Source organism: Dromiciops gliroides, chromosome 4, assembly GCF_019393635.1.
Source record: "Dromiciops gliroides isolate mDroGli1 chromosome 4, mDroGli1.pri, whole genome shotgun sequence".
Classification (NCBI taxonomy): Eukaryota; Metazoa; Chordata; class Mammalia; order Microbiotheria; family Microbiotheriidae; genus Dromiciops; species Dromiciops gliroides.
The window spans coordinates 146,978,846-146,995,361 of NC_057864.1; the positions used below are offsets into that span (position 1 = coordinate 146,978,846).

Below are 16,516 nucleotides of genomic sequence, written 5' to 3' on the forward strand. Positions count from 1 at the left end.
ATATATCTGTGGAAGCCTTGCTTTACTCACTGGATCATAAGTTTGTCAGTGACAGGGACTATACTCTCTGCCCCCTATAGCACTTTGCAAACACCATCTGCTCAATAAATGGCTTGTAAGCTTATGATAAAAATATATTCAATTTAAGTAATATTGATTTTTTTCATTTCCTTTGTATAGGAATTGCCAGCACAAGAGACTGTTGAAGATCTGAAAGGTATAGTGTCTTCATTGTCCATAGGTAGACAGAAAAATAGAACATTTATTAAATATTTACTATATGCAAGGCATTGTGCTAAGTACTGGGGATACAAATATAAAGCTTAAAAGAAGACAGATCTTACCCTCAAGGAGTTTACATTTTTTTGTTTGTTTGTTTGTTTGTTTTGTGAGGCAATTGGGGTTAAGTGACTTGCCCAGGGTCACACAGCTAGTAAGTGTTAAGTGTCTGAGGCTGGATTTGAACTCAGGTACTCTTGACTCCAGGGCCAGTGCTCTATCCACTGCGCCATCTAGCTGCCCCCAAGGAGTTTACATTTTAATGAAAGAAGAAAAGACATACAAGGGGACTGAAAAATTGAGAGGAAGGGATGCTCCTGTAGAGAAAGGCAAGATGCAAAGTCCTGAAAATCAGGAGGAGAGTCAGGCGAGGCATGAGTTCAATGGTGAATAATTATTTTAGTTCTTTTAAAAATTTTTAGTATTCACTTTAAGGGCAGCTAGGTGATGCAATGGATAGAGTACTGGGCCTGGAATCAGGAAGACTTATATTTCTGAATTCAAATATAGCCTCAGACACTTACTAGCTGTGTGACTGTAGGCAAGTCACCTAACCATTCTCCTCTGTTCCTCATCTGTAACTTAAGCTGGAGAAGGAAACAACAAACTATTCCAGTATCTTTGCAAAGAAAACCCCAAATAAAGTTATGAAGAGTCAGACATGACTGAAATGACTGAACAAACAAACAAGAAAAATTCAGTTTAAACTTTCCTCATCAGAAATTATATGGAATGTTCAGGTTTCATATTTATTTAGATCATTAAAGTGACTAGTCAAAATTATTGCCTCAGAAACACTGTTCAATGACAAATGAAAATAGTCACTAAGTCACTGAGGTCAAATATTTTTTCCTGTTGTATCTGCTTTGAAAAAAGAGTGGGACAAATTGCTTGGCATTCTGGTTACTCAGTTTTTAAAAGTTTATTGTTTCTACCTGTCTCTGAAAATTTTCCTTATTTAAAAACATAATTTTGCACAGATACATAAGTCTTGAGAGGTGGCATTGAGAAGTAGACATAGAGCTGGCCTCAGAATCAGGATGAGCTGGTTTCAAGGCCTGCTTCCAAAACCTAATAGCTGTGGCCATGACCAAGTGATTTAACCTCTTTGTGGCTCCAGGCATCTGCTTGGGATCTTTACAATCCCAAACAGCTTCTCCTTCCTACTATTATTAACTGTTCATTCTACCATCCTTTATTTCACTAAAAAAGCAGTTTGTTTTGGTTCATTCTCAAATAATACCATGCTAACTGAAAAGAGATTCCTTCTACTACCAGGAGACATGGTGTTTTTTCTTCACATAATCTCCTTTTTGAGGTATGAGTATGTGAGTGAGTACATTGATTTGCAGCAGAATGCACACAAGATTCAGGGGCTACCTCCCTCTCTATATATTGCCAGGGAAGATCTTTATTGTTGTGTAGTTCTTCTCAAGTAAATGTAGACCCAAGTTCCAAATTTTTTTTTTTGGATTATCAATCTGCAGATATATACAGTTTCAAAATAAATTCACATTTTTTGCTGCTTATCTTTATATTTCTGGGATAAACTCATCAGTATACAGTGATTAAAAAAATAAATCTCTTAACGTCTGCCATGGAACATTATGGTCTGTTAAGGGAGAAGAGCTTGTTTCCAAATGATTTAAAATATATTTACTCACCAACTTCCTTGTCACATCCTTGAGTATATCTGTTTACAAAAATAAATTCACTGAAGCCTGTCAGTCCATTGATCTTGGGGAAGTGGTCAGGCTCTCATGTCATCAATACAAATGGAATATTAACATGTGACTACATATTAACAGCATAGCTTTGTGGTGCTATTGAATTCATTGAAGTCAACTATGTTATATCAACAGAAAACTGATGGCAAGATTAGAAATATTGAAGATTAGTTGATTTGGTGCTATTGCATTGTTTTAGAATGATCAATATAGCCATGTTTATCAAAGTCAGCCAAACTGACATATTCAGCAGTCATTCCACAAGTTTCTAATGAGTCCCTACTATGTACCCAACCCTGTCTTAGGCCCTAGGATGATTGAAAAGTAATATAAAATAGTTGGTTTACTAATTATTGTAGTTAGGGAGACAAGAAACACATGCACAAAATAGTCTCAGCATGGTGCAAGAGATTGGGAGGCAAAATTCCTTGATTCAAATCCAGATTCAATCACATGCACTCTGTTTGACCTTAGGCAAGTCATGTGGCTTCTTGGGGCCCCAGTTTTCTCATCTTAAAAAGAAGTGGAGTAGTTGTAAAATGATATGACCACTAAGAACACTTGAACCGATCATTTGAACAAACCAATAATTCAGTAGGTGACACAAGGGCAGTACATTATTAAAGACAAATCAATGGACAAAAATACCTATCTCCTACAATGTGTATTACTCCATTTTAAGTCATCCTCTATTCTCATTATATATGCTCTCATTTTTTAAAAAAATCATCATCTCCCATAGATTTAGTTACTATCTCCATGTAGATGATTCTTAAACATATATGTATATATGTGTGTATACATATATATGTATGTGTGTATGTGTGCATACACACACATTTGTATGTATTCTTAGTCTCTCTGCTGGGGTCCATCCCTGTAACTCCAACTGACTTTTGGATATCCCACAGGCACTTCAGACTCATCATATCTAAAAAAAATAATAACTCATTATAATTTTTTCCCAAACCCATTACCAATTTCCAAACTTCTTTTTTTCTATCAATGATAATGCTACCCTTTCAGTTAGCCAAATTCATGACCTTGGTGTCATCCTTGATTCCTCCTCTTCCTTCATGCCACAAATCTGTTTTATTTGTTAAATTTTGCTATTTTTACCTCCATGCTATCTTTCAGATTCGCCCTTCTCTGAATTCACAAAGCCACCTTATTGTTTCCTTCTCTTATCATTTCTTACCTAGACTATTGCAGTAGAATTCTAATTGATTGGATGTGAGCTCATTTAAAGTGATAATTTTCTTTCTTTCCTTCCTTCCTTCCCTCTTGTTTGATATATATATATATATATGTATATATATATATATATATACATACATACATACACACATACATAGTAGTAAACTCCAGTAACTTTCTATTGATTCCAAAATCAATCATAAGCTCCTTTATGTCATGTTTATAGCTCTTCACCACTTGGCTGAAGCCAACATTTTCAACCTCACTCTACATCCTTCCCCTTCCCATACTCCATGGTCCAGCCAAACTAATCTTTTGATGTTCCTTCCATAACAAACCATATTCTGTCTTTCGCAGTGGCTGTCTGTCATGCCTAGGATATATTTCCACTTTACTTCTGCTTCTAAAGATTCCTTATGTTGCTCATAACTGTTCAAACTCACCTATGTGAAGCCTTTCCTGATACTCCTAGTTGCTAGTGACTTCCCCTTTCCCAAAATTACTTTGTAATTATTTTGTATGCATTTTATATTTATATACTCATTGTCTCCCTTGATAGAAAATAAGTTTCTTAAGGTCAAGGAATGTTTGATTTTTGTCTTATCTCCAGGGCTAGAACCATGCCTGAAAAATAATAATAATATATAAGCCTGACAAGAACTTAATAAATGCTTGTTTATTGATTGATTGAAAGCACTGTGCCAGCTGCTGGGAAAAGGAAGAGGTATCAGAAACAAGCTGATATTAAAGAGATTAGAGTCTCCTTGGGAAGATAAGCTAAATGTAAAAAATTAGTTAACAGCCAAAAAGTTTTGAATGCCGTAATAATGTCAAATGAGTACTATGACTTTGGAGACAAGAGAGATCACATATAAGTGGCATAGTAAGGAAAACATTCACAGGGGGAGTGGAACTAAAGCAAGGTTTGAATGACAGACAGGATTTGGATGAAATGGAGAAAAGGGAGATAGACTTCTATGCAAGGATAATGACATCTTTCCAGATCCTTCCTGCTGCTCATATCTCTCCTTGCATTTACCTTGTGTGTATTTATGGATGTACATGTGGTTTTCCCCCTTAGACTATCAGCCCTTTGAAAGCAAACTTTCATTTTTGTCTTCCTATCCTATTCCCAGTTGGTAGCACAGTGTTTGGATATTAATACATTTGCTTGCTTGCTTGCTTGCTTGTTAGCAACCAATGAAACAGTTAACATTTCAGTTAACACTAGAATGAAGATTGCCTGCAGGGCGACTTGTGGGAGATAAATTAGAAAGGATGGCCCAAGGCTGAGTTTGAGAGCCTTGAATGACAACATCGATAGTTTGTATTTTATTCTGTAACTTAGTTGTCTTCCATTCCAGTGTTAAGATATTAAAATAACTAAATTTCATGGCGTGGTTCTCTTTGTCAGCTCATCGGTACAGTTCTCCGTTGGTCAGGTGACAAACACTAAGAGTCAGAGAGAAAGTGGGAACCAGAGATGAGATAAGCAGAATTCAAGTAAGGGAGAAGATTTGTCCTCTTGGATACATTGTGTTCTATTTCTGGAATCTCACTGTAGGATGTGACATCAGAGACAGTTGAGTCACTCCATTGCTCTTCCAGGCTGCTTTCCCCATAAAACTGTTTTTGCTAGAGGGGTGGATCCTCTCCTGGGCTGAGCCAGATCCTTACCAGACACAACTGCTGGTGGTCTAGGTATCATCATATTTAATATGTCTTGATAATGTCTAGCCTAGCTGACCTTTATAATGTTCTTGGCACTCTATCTCCTGATTCCAGGGCTTTGCATCTGCTAGCTTCTGTGCCTAGAATATACACCTTATTTACTTCTGCCCTTTTAGAATCTCTAGTTTCCTTCATAACTCAGCTCAAGCTCCACCTTCTACATTAGGCTCTTCCTTATTCCCTCAGCTAAAAGGGCTTTACCCTTCAATCACCCTCCCCCCCCCCCCAAATTATCATGAATATATTTTATATTTACCTATATATCTGTTCGCGTCTCTGCTGACAAATCATAAGCTCTTTGAGGGAAGAAACTGTTCTGGTTTGGTCTTTGTATCCCCAGTGCCTAGATAGCAAAGGTGTTTTTGTTTTTAAAAGGCTTATATTCTAATAAGTGGAAACAACATATGGCCAGGGAATTGTATTTTGGCTTGGAAAGTTACCATTTTGGTGAGTAGAACCACAGGGGAGTAGATTGGTGCACACTCTCCAGTAGCAACAGCAGTAAATGATTTCATTTTGGTTCAAGAGTTGAGAAGTTTTGTAGGGGGTAGCAAGAGGAGTGTTTCTTTGGCAAGGTTGCTCTGGCAGGGTGGTAGAAGAAATGTGTCTGGAGCCTGCCTAAATACCTACATGAGACATTTACAAGTCAGAGTAGGGTTGTCTGTATATGACTATCTATTGTGTGGATAAACCCTAAACTTTCCCACCTCCATATCTCTTATTCATGCTATTCCTCAGGCCTGAAATGTCCTCACCACCCCTCTTTACTTGCTGAATTTTTATACGTTCTTTAAAGCACAAATCAAATGCCATCTCCTAGGTTAAGCCTGGCTCTCACATACAAAGGTAGAGAACAAAGTACTTATTTACTTTTCTTGAGAAATAATCTTTTATTAATGCCAATTTTTATGTCACTGTCACTTCTCAAGGCCTACATTCCCCCCATTTAGAACTCTCCCTTATAACAAAAAAGAAAACAAACACCAATCAACATAGTCTCAGTCTGCATCTATTGTTAACATCTCTCTCTTGAGACAGAAGAGCTATGCTTCACTATAAAGTCCTCAAGGTTTAATGCACTTTTCATGAAATATTTTATATTATCTCTATCCATTTTTGTGTCTTAGCCAGCTTCTAGACTGTAACCTTCTTTAGGCCAGGAATAGTGTATTATTTAAAATCTATATCTCCCCTGTAGCACCTAGGACAATGCTCTGCAGATAGTAGGTACTTAATAAGTGTTTGTTGAATGAATGTTTGAGTGAATGAATGGAATGATCTGATTTCAATTGTGGTACAGCGCAATGATTAAAGGTGACAATGGCAGAGTTTCACTGTCACTAGTGACTGTTTGGACTAGTTGCATTTAATGATCATGAAGGTACATAGAAGACAAGACAAATGGGTATGGGTCAGAAGTAGCTCCAGCTTCTACTTTGGTACTGGCTTCTTATAATGATCTTGCATTAGATGTCATTTTGTGTCACTTCTCTGTATTCTTCCCATGAGATTTAAACTACAGAACTTCATTTTATGTCCATGTGTGGGTATATTTTCTGGGAGAGGGTGTGTAGTCCTTTAAGTAGGTTGTGTTAATTAGCTGAGATGATGTCCCATAATTATATTTTGCCCCCAAATTTTGCTTACCTCAACAAATCAAGCTAAGTGGACAACTATATATTAATAATTATTGATAATAATTAATAAAATGATAATTAATTTAGAGGTTGCTAACTGGTGTGTTGAATAGAACACTAGACCTGCTATCAGGAAAACCTGAACTCAAATCTGACTTCAGACACTTACTAGCTGTGTGGCCCTGGACAACCCACTTAACTTTTGCTCACCTCAATTTTCTCATCAATAAAATAGAGATAATAATAGCAGCTAGCACCCATGAAAATCAAACAAAATCATTTTTGAAAGCATTTATTATAGTGCAGACACATAGTAAGTGTTATGTAAAGGCTTAGTAATTATTAAGCAACTACTATGGGCCAAGATCTGTGCTAAGCACTTGAGATACAAAGTAAGGCAAACAACAACAAAATCCCACATCTTACTCATGTGAGGACCAATTTTTAATTGGGGAGTATTAGCTAAGCGGCTTGCCGCAATATTAGGGCAAGGAAGGAGACTGGCAGCCTCTTTCAAAACAGAATAGGATTGGGGTGGCTAGGTGGCGCAGTGGATAGAGCACCGGCCCTGGAGTCAGGAGTACCTGAGTTCAAATCCGGCCTCAGACACTTAACACTTACTAGCTATGTGACCCTGGGCAAGTCACTTAACCCCAATTGCCTCACTAAAAAAAAAAAAAAAAAAACCAGGATCAGTAGGATCAAGGGAAAGGCAATAAAATGGGGAAAGGGAAATTATATAACCTGAAAAAATGCCATTGCCCAGGAATCAGCTGAGAATACACCACCACACTCCTGTTGCCTTCCAGTTTCCAGCTAGAATGGCAAATTCTCCTCCCCCTTCCCAGAAGCCCCACACAGCCCCAGCCAATTGACTAGCAGCTCTGACAGTCACATGACTGCCCTCACTAGGCTTCCAATCATTATAATTTTGCCAGGCCTATGTAGGCATTGGTGAGTGGTGATGACGTGAGGTGCCAGTGCCATGGCAATGGCTACAACCAGTGGGTGGAGCACCGTGTGCAGAGCCCCAGGCCAGTGCACTCGGAGGCATAAAAACCTCAAATAACAATTAATTCTTTGCACTCACAATGTATTTCTAAGGTATTTTCTTCACCCATATCTAGAGTGTAGCATCAGAGATAGGTAGCAGTAAAAGACAAAAAATAATAAAACACAGTTCTTGTCCTCTAAGTGTTTAAAATGAGGGAAGAGGATTCCCTTGTCTTTATATGCTTAGCACCTAGAACAGTGCCTGAAACATTGTAAGTCTTTAATAAATGCTTGTTGGTTAATTATAATCTAGTTAGTGATATAAGACACATAACTGTGAAAAGTAGTATAATATTCCTTATTATATTAATATCAAGTGATATCCTACAAATAGTAAATGGTTTAGGATTTTAGGAGAAAGATGGAGAGAGAGAGAGAGAGAGAGAGAGAGAGAGAGAGAGAGAGAGGAGGCAGGGAATCTGTTATCTAGAAAATTCTTAACAATGGAAGTAGTGGGGGCAGCTAGGTGGTGCAGTGGATAGAGCACTGGCCCTGGATTCAGGATGATCTGAGTTCAAATCCGGCCTCAGACACTTGACACTAGCTTTGTGACCCTGGGCAAGTTACTTAACCTTCATTGTCCTGCCAAAAAGAAAAGAAAAAAAAAGAAACAATGGAAGTAGTGTTTCAGCTGGGCACTAAAGGGATTAGATATCAGCAGGTGAGAGAGAAGTAATGAAGAACATAAATTCCATATAAAAGAAATAACATGCTCAAAGGTGCAGAAAGAACAACACATTTGGGGAGTGTGGAAGACTATTAGAAGAGCAGTTTGGATATAGCAGAAAAGATATTTAGAGGAGTAGTGGGAGATAATACTGAAAAAGATAGATGGGAGCAAAACTATAGAGGATTTTGAATGAAATTTAAGGTGTTTGGACTATATAGGTGATAGGGAGACATTGAATGGTTTTATTCAGAAAAGAGAGGTGCTAGAAGTAATGTTTTAAGATTAATTTATAAATATTTATTTGGAATCAGGGTACAGGATAAATTCTAAGAGGAATAGCCTAAAGATAATGAGTCCAGTTAGGTGCCTTCCATTTGAAATAATAGGTGATAGTATTGAAATTCAGTACCTAGGATAGCACCTTGCCTATAATAGGTTCTTGATAAAATACAGCATAGTAGAGGTAGTACTGAACTTGGATTGAGGAAATTTAGGTTTAGTTTCAATCTCTGCCACTAACTAAATGATCATGGGCAAGGGATTTAACCTCTGTGAGCCTCAGTTTCTTCATCTGTAAAATAGGAATAATAATGCCTATAGCATTTCCCAGTTATTTTGAAGTTTATATAACATATATGAGCTGTATAATTACATATTTTATGTAAAGTGATTTGTGAACTTTTAAGTTCTAAATCCCATCTCTTCAGTTTTTATTGTTTTTATCAAACCTATGATTTAATCAGCATGAAGAACTCCAAATGTGAAAACCCCCTCAACTGATTCAAATTGTCAACTCATCAATAACTTAGAGTCTTAAAGAGTTACTTAGTTCACTGAGGGGTTAAATAACTTGCATGTGGTTACACAGGTAGAATGTTAAGAGGCAACACTTGAATTCAGGTATTCCTGGCTCTAAAACTGGCCATAGATTTTATGCCTTCTTGGCTGTTCACTAATTATTTATTTCAGTTGAACCTGAATGATAACAGAGGGAAAAGAAGCAAAAGGGCAAATTTGAGAAATGTCATGAAGATGGAGCATACGGTGCTTGGTGGAGCTCAAGGAAGAGATTAAAATCAATGAAGATACCTAGGTTTCACACTTTGGAGAATTAGAAGAATGATTGCATATTTTATAGTCATAGCTCATTCAGAAAGAAAACTGTAAGGAAGCAGTTCGGTTTTAGGCAGTTTTCATCAGCCACAGAAATGTGTTTGTTAGCATCTGTAAAAGTGCTTTGTATGCTCTATGAAACATTTATACAAATGTGCAAGGCATAATTCTTTTCCTTCAAATTCAGTCATGAAACAAAAACCCAGTGCCATAAGGTACAAAATTGGGTGTCTGGAATGAAATAAAGAGATTGTAATTTCAAAATAGTTTCATGATGGAGGCCTTTTCTCCTCTCTATTTGAAGCTCCCACCTGTCTTTGTTGTTGGTTCCAGTTTTAGTTTTTGTTAATGTTTGAGGCATTGGGATATTATCCACTTTAGGTGCTGGTCAGTGCCTTTTCAGTGGATACTGCTGGTGACATAGTTTTTGTCTGTTCCAGGTGTCATTCTATCAGAAGATCAGCCTGTAGCACCAGTGTCATCTACCTCACCATGTATCAAGACAGAAAATGTACCTGTCTCTACGGCAAACATGTCAGATACTGTGACTACAGCAGCAATATTAATGAAGCCAGTTGCCATGGAAACAGTGATCAATAATGAAGTAAGGGGAAAAGGAGAAAAAGTACAGCCTCCTCATCACCACAGATCAGAGGATTTATTGGTGGGCAAAGAGGTGATGAAAAAGTTGCCACATCTCTCCTTGTCGCAATGTGATGTACTAGGAACTGGTATTGCTTTCCAGCCCTGGGGAAGTGAGAATTCAGTGCTAATCACAGAGCCTTTCAGCCACCCAAAGGGTTCCAAAAGAGAACAATTACAAAGCAGATCTCCTCAGGACAGCCTGAGCAGTAGCTGTCCTCAGTGTAACACTGTCATCACCAAACAGGCAGAAGAAGAGCCAGTGAATAGTTCTTGTCAGGCAGATCAATCCTTAAATGAGGAGGCTGACTGTTCAGACAGTGAGGTTGCCATCACTCTTGTTGATAGTTCTATCCCTGGAGACCCTCTGAGTTTGCATGAACCCATCAAAATAGTTATCACAATGAGCAGTACTCCAAACTCGATGACTGACTTAGAAAGTTCTCTACATCTGAAGGTGATTGGTACAGAAAAAATGGGAGCAAGGTCAGATGCTCACCCATCTGCCACAGATGTAACCCATCCTCAAAACAATGAGCAGATCAGAATTCCTGTGATCACCTTTGAATTGTCAGACGATGGTGGAGGTAATGCTTGTCCAGAAATTAGTGAAAGAGAAAAGACTCCAGAGAGATTAATGGTGGACATATCTTCTAATCCATGCTCTGGCTATGAATCTGGAGGGCCGGAAAATGCAGCAAAAGAATGCAATGAAACTCCAAATGGTGATTTAGAAACAACTCCTCTAGTGGCATCTAATCTGGCCTGCAAAATGGAAGTGGACAAGGAAGGGCAGGATAGTCTTGACCCATCATCTTGTAAAACAGCCCATGAAAAAAGACATGCCCGTGTCCTCAGTGTGGATAGTGGGACAGATGTTCTCTTAAGTAAAACTTCTACAGAACTCCCAAGTGATAAGGAGAAGACATTGCCAACTTCTAAATCTGACCTGGAGGCTAAGGAAGGGCAACTTCCAAATGAATCCAATTTTCTAGAATTTGTCTCCCTCTTGGAATCTATTAATACATCCAAAGTGATGGCATCTAATCCAACCAGTGTGACAACAGAGCTGATCAAAGAAAAAGGGTTCACTGGAGGTATGCATCATGTTCAGATCTGTTAAAGACCTAAAGAAGGCAAAGAGATTATTTAGTACTTGCCATCTCACAGTGAAATTCTGCCAGATAGTGAGATGGGCATTCTGAAACCATTTGCTATTTAGATTTGTAAGGAAACTTTCTAGTATTTGAATGATGAATTACATCTGGGATGCTTACCTTTCAGTTACTTTAAATTATTTTAATGATCTTGATTTAATAATGATTTATGATTTAATAATCTTGGATGGTAAAAATAGTTTTTATAAAATTCTGGTGTATAAATATCATTCCTTTGCTTTATTAGAACAATTGCAAGGAGATATTACTAAAGATGGTAAATGACAAACATTTCTTCATTTAAAGAGCAAATGCATTTCATAAAATTTACTATAAATACAATGTTAATTCCATTTTCTATTGACTTCCTTTACGAAATTAGGGATGTATTCACCACATACAGAATAACAAGTCATAGAATATTTCTTTTATAACTGTGTTTTCGAAAATTATTACTAATACTGTGTTATATAAATTAATTGCTATTACAACAAATTTGACAGTAAGCATTTATTATTAATTTTGTATATCTGTAAAGTGTTGACAGTCTCCCTAAATCCTCATGTTCTCAGGCCTTCAGACCTACCTTGTCCTAAGAGTAAGTGTGCACACTAAGAGAAAGTGGGGCCAGAGAGAGGGGTAAGATTGGGCAGAGAGAGGGGGGGGGGGAGAGGGAGGGAGAGAGGCCCTGGTTTGGCAAAGGGTTTTATCCTCTTAGATAGAGGCAGTCATTCTATATTGATCAAAGCTAATTGGTAAGCATCACTCAGTTCCATTGATTGACATGACTTGAGGGGGGCGGTCTAAATTAAAATAAACTCTACATCCTAGAAAGAGAATGCGAAAGACCCTCACTGAAGGGCAAAGTCCAGTATCTAGGTGTGGTTCTGTACTGAGCTAGACAAAAGAATCTATCTCCATTTCTGTTGTTTCCTTGGGCTCCTCCAGGAAGAGCTGAACTTTCTGGAGTGTGTGTTTGGGGGGAGGAGGGGGGAGTAGGACTGAAACTGATCTCTGGGTCTCCCCTAGAAATCCATTATTAATTATTATAATTATTTTCTTACATAAGGAAGAAATTAAGGATCATTAAATGACTTAACAAATAGGCAGGTTGCTGTCTCTGGGCCTCAGCTTTCAGTTTTATACAATTAAGGGATTGGACTAGATTATCTTTAAGTTCCCTCCAAATTCTAATGTGATTTTTGGATTCCTAGGATGCATTGAAGCCTCAGCTAAGGTGGCAGTCAGTCCTATAGCACCCTATAATTAACTGTCCTACTGGGACTTAGAATTACAGAATCCAGAAGTTTAAAGGGCTCTGAGAAGTCATATAGTTCAACCCCTTGTACTCTTTACAAAATGATTTACTTTTTCTTCCCAGGAATTAAAAAAAATACTACCATCCCAATTTTGTGGTATTGCTCTTGACCTTTCTATCATGCAAACAGGTTATCCCTGTCTCTATATTTGCAAAACTAAGAAAACTGTCCCTCCCCAATTTCCTTTTATCATTTCTTATTGATCATTTCTAATGGAGTTGAATTCCTGCTGCTTTTTTTGTTGGAAAGTTGGGTTGATTCAGATCAATTAGGATACAAGGACTAGTTAGATAGTTGAAATAGAGCACTTTACATGAGAAGAAGGGAAAAAGATCAAGATCAAAACTGGTTAGATCGCTGGCAGTACTAAAGTACTAAAGTATTGGTCTCAGGTAGGGCCTTTCAGCAGGATGAGTTGGAGTAGCAGACCAAAGTGGCATTCACAAAGGAGGATTGAGAAGACAGATTAGTGAGAGAGGATGAGTGTAGAATTAAAAGCGTGGAGAAGCAGATGGAGTAAAAACAGAGTCAGGGCCCAGATGCCAGAAAGAGAAGTTTTCTGTGAACTGCAGCCTTTGCATAGGATGAATTAGATCTTCCCTGGATGAACCCACCTTGCAGATGTTCCTAGTCTTAAAGGTCCAGGCAAATCAAAGATGGTATTGATCCCCTGGCTTGGTGATTGAATCTTTATGTATCCAGGAACATTTTGTGTCTGTTTCATGCAAACAGAACTGTTATAGCCTTTTGATGTACTACAGACTAAAGGAGGCTTTGCTCTCTCCATTAATTAGGAGGCTGATTCTTCTGGATCTCAAGGATCTTCTATTTTGGATTCTTCTTTTAGCTGGGGTCAGCATCCTAAAAGCTAGGCTTTTGGCTTGGGACAACTACTGTTGTAATATTATGCTTAAAGTCCTACCATCTTTCACATGTTAGAATTGTGCTTGAAAATGCTCTTATTTTTTGAAATTGAATTTCTTAGTTCTTTAAGTTCAAAATTTCATTTTTAGATTTCCATTATTATTCCATGGGGTGGATCATATTAATGGGAGGTCTTCTCTCCAATGATGTAGATTGCAACCTTTCAATTTAAGACACTTGTCCATGTCCTTCTGAATGATCTACACAGGGGTCCACCCAATATATCAAGGTGCTTCCTTGAGTCCCCTGGACATAGGTCATGTCCATGGAGCATGAGCCAATGGAGCATGTATGTGGTTTGTTATGCATGCACATATGTTAATTATCTTTTGCTTTCACCATATGATCAACCCATTTTTCAATCATACTTTTTTTGACTATATCTTATGCCATTTCCCTTCTCTTTTTTGTTTCCTTGTTTCCCTGACTTCCTTTAAGTCCTAGCTAAAGTCACACTTTCTACAAAAAGCCTTTGCCATCCCTCCCTCTATTGCTTATCTCCAATTTATCTTTTATATCCATTGTTTATACCTGGATTTTTTGCATGTTTTCTCCTCCATTAGATTGTGAGTTCTTGAAAAGGAGGGTTTTTTTTCCCTTTCCTTGTATCCCCTGATCTTGGTTCACTGCCTGACTCTTGGTAAATGCTTATGAACTTGACTTGATAAACATAAACATTCCAACATACAAGGAACAGGAGAGGATTGCATATGAAATTGTAAACTTCTGTTATGCATAGTTTTTAAAGTGTATATTATGTATAATATAGCAATAGGAAAACTGCCCCATTTCCATCCCCTTCTCAAATTCCCTCTGCTCTCTTTTATTAATTTATAAATATTTCTTTTCTTTTTTAGCATTATTATTATTATTACCCACCAGTTCCCACTCCCCTTCAAAGCAGAAGCCCTCCCTTATAACAAATACATCTAGATAAACAAAAATAAACACACTGGCTATGTCTGAAAGTGTTTATTTCATTCATACCTCAAACCCATCACCTCTCAATGAGAGAGATGATTCTTAATCAATCTTTTGATTAAGTCACATTTGCTTATTGCATTGATCAGAGTATAGACATTATTAGAAGTGATTTTCTTTACATTATTGTATAAATTGTTCTGATTTTAATCATTTTACTCCCTATCAATTCATACAAATCTTTTAGGTTTATCCCAATCTGTCATATTTATAATTTCTTATTACACTATAACATTCTATACCATAATTTGTTTTACCATATCTAAATTGATGGCTACCCACATTGTTACCAGTTCTTTGCTATGACAAAAATGTTGCTATAAATATTTTCACATGTAAGAGTCATTTATTTCTGTTCTTGACCTCTTTGGCGTACACCACTGGACCAAATGATATATGCTATTTAGTGCCTTTTGAGGGTATAGTTTCAAATTGCTTTCCAGAATGCTGCCTGTCTTGTACAGCCCCTCCAGCAATTATTATTTTTTTCTGTCATCATGGAGAGGAAGGCAATATCTCATTGTCTTAATTTGAATTTCTAAATTAGGATAACCTCAAGAAAGCATTGCTGGAATGTTTACTCTATTTACCAATACTCAATCACTCTCCATTATGCTTTCCCCCAACCAGTTCCTGTATTTTCTACCATAATTCATCTATACACAAGTTAAAAATGAAGTTATAGAAATGAGAGAGATTACTGAGAGTAAGAGGAATAAAGAGAGCAAAGGCAGAACTCTGGTGAAAACCCATGTCCTTAACATTAATAGGACATGGATGAGAAGCCAGTGAAAGAGACAAGAAAAATAATGGCTTGAGGATGTAGAAGGGAAACCAGGTATATCAGGAATTCAAGGAAGGTACATGATATGTAGCTACCCTAATATGCTTTCAAGCTCAGTCACTCATGAAATTCCATATCCACTCATTCCTCCCACTCCTACCCCACTCCCACCAGGTGCTCTCTTTTTCCATGTAGAAGATTACTATAGGCCCAAATCTATGTCAATCAGATATTTACATTTGTCAAGGTATGGTCATCATAGTTCCCAGAATGCTGATTTCATCCTATGCAAATTGACACCAGGACCTGTGGTGCACCACCTTTATGCCTATCTATACATGTATGTATAACTAGCCCATGCATAACCTTAGAAACTTCAATGCACCCTATTATTAAATACTTTTGTCCCTCAAAAAACCTAAACACCTGGCATTTACTTAGTATATAATTTATACTTTCTTATCTTTATCTTTTTTTCTTCATATTATAATGTAAGCTCCTTGAGGTCAGAGTACTTTCATTTTTATCTTTTTGTTCCCAATACCTAGCACAGAATCCAGCATTCCCCAAAATTAACTCCAGTTTTTCATATATGCAATAACTATTCCATACTTCATTCTTTCTCTTCATCATCCCATTATATCCTATACATTCGATAGCTGCTCTAAGATCTGTCATAAACACATATAAAACCCATACCTCCATACCATGGCAAACTGTTCTATCTAGCATCAACTGAATGGGTTGACACTTTTTAAATATCCAAGGGACATCATTAATAATTGCAGATAGCTGTGTAAGGGTTGTGTCCTATCCACATAGCCATCTGTCATCCCCTAGGTATTTTCAAACTTGACAATGAGAGCATACAGAAGGAGAATATAATTAATAATGTGTCATGGTTTAGTAAAATCAAGGAGGATGAGGCCTGAGAAAAAGACATTTGATTTAATGATGGAAATTTCACTGGTGGACTATTTAGAGGGAAATGGGAGTAATAGAGTTAGGACTGAAGCAAAGTTGTGAAGAGTTGAGGAGAGGAGAGAAAGACAGTATTTAAGAGTTGAGTGATGAAGTGGAGGCAACAGGTCAAGCATAATCTAGTTTTAATAATAATGGTACCTGTAGTATCTACCTCACATGGTTACTACTGTGTTCAAGTGCAATAATGTATGTAAAACACTTTAAAAACCTTAAAAGACTACATAAATGCTATCTGTAGTCATCATCAACCTGTCTATCTATCTACCTAACTTCTAGTTTTGCTAAGTCTTTTGACAAGCCCTTTTATGGCAAAACAGG

The 16,516-nt window shown here is 37.3% G+C and overlaps 1 protein-coding gene across 1 annotated transcript in view; it reads left to right on the forward strand.

Annotated features, from left to right (window-relative positions):
• The window catches only part of PCNX2 (pecanex 2), a 373,081-nt gene that overhangs the window by 22,576 nt on the left and 333,989 nt on the right, over positions 1–16,516 (forward strand). Inside the window, exons 4-5 of the mRNA XM_044004215.1 lie at positions 181–217; positions 9,848–11,146. Coding sequence (XP_043860150.1) covers positions 181–217; positions 9,848–11,146 — 1,336 coding nt within the window. The remainder of the gene's footprint in view (positions 1–180; positions 218–9,847; positions 11,147–16,516) is intronic.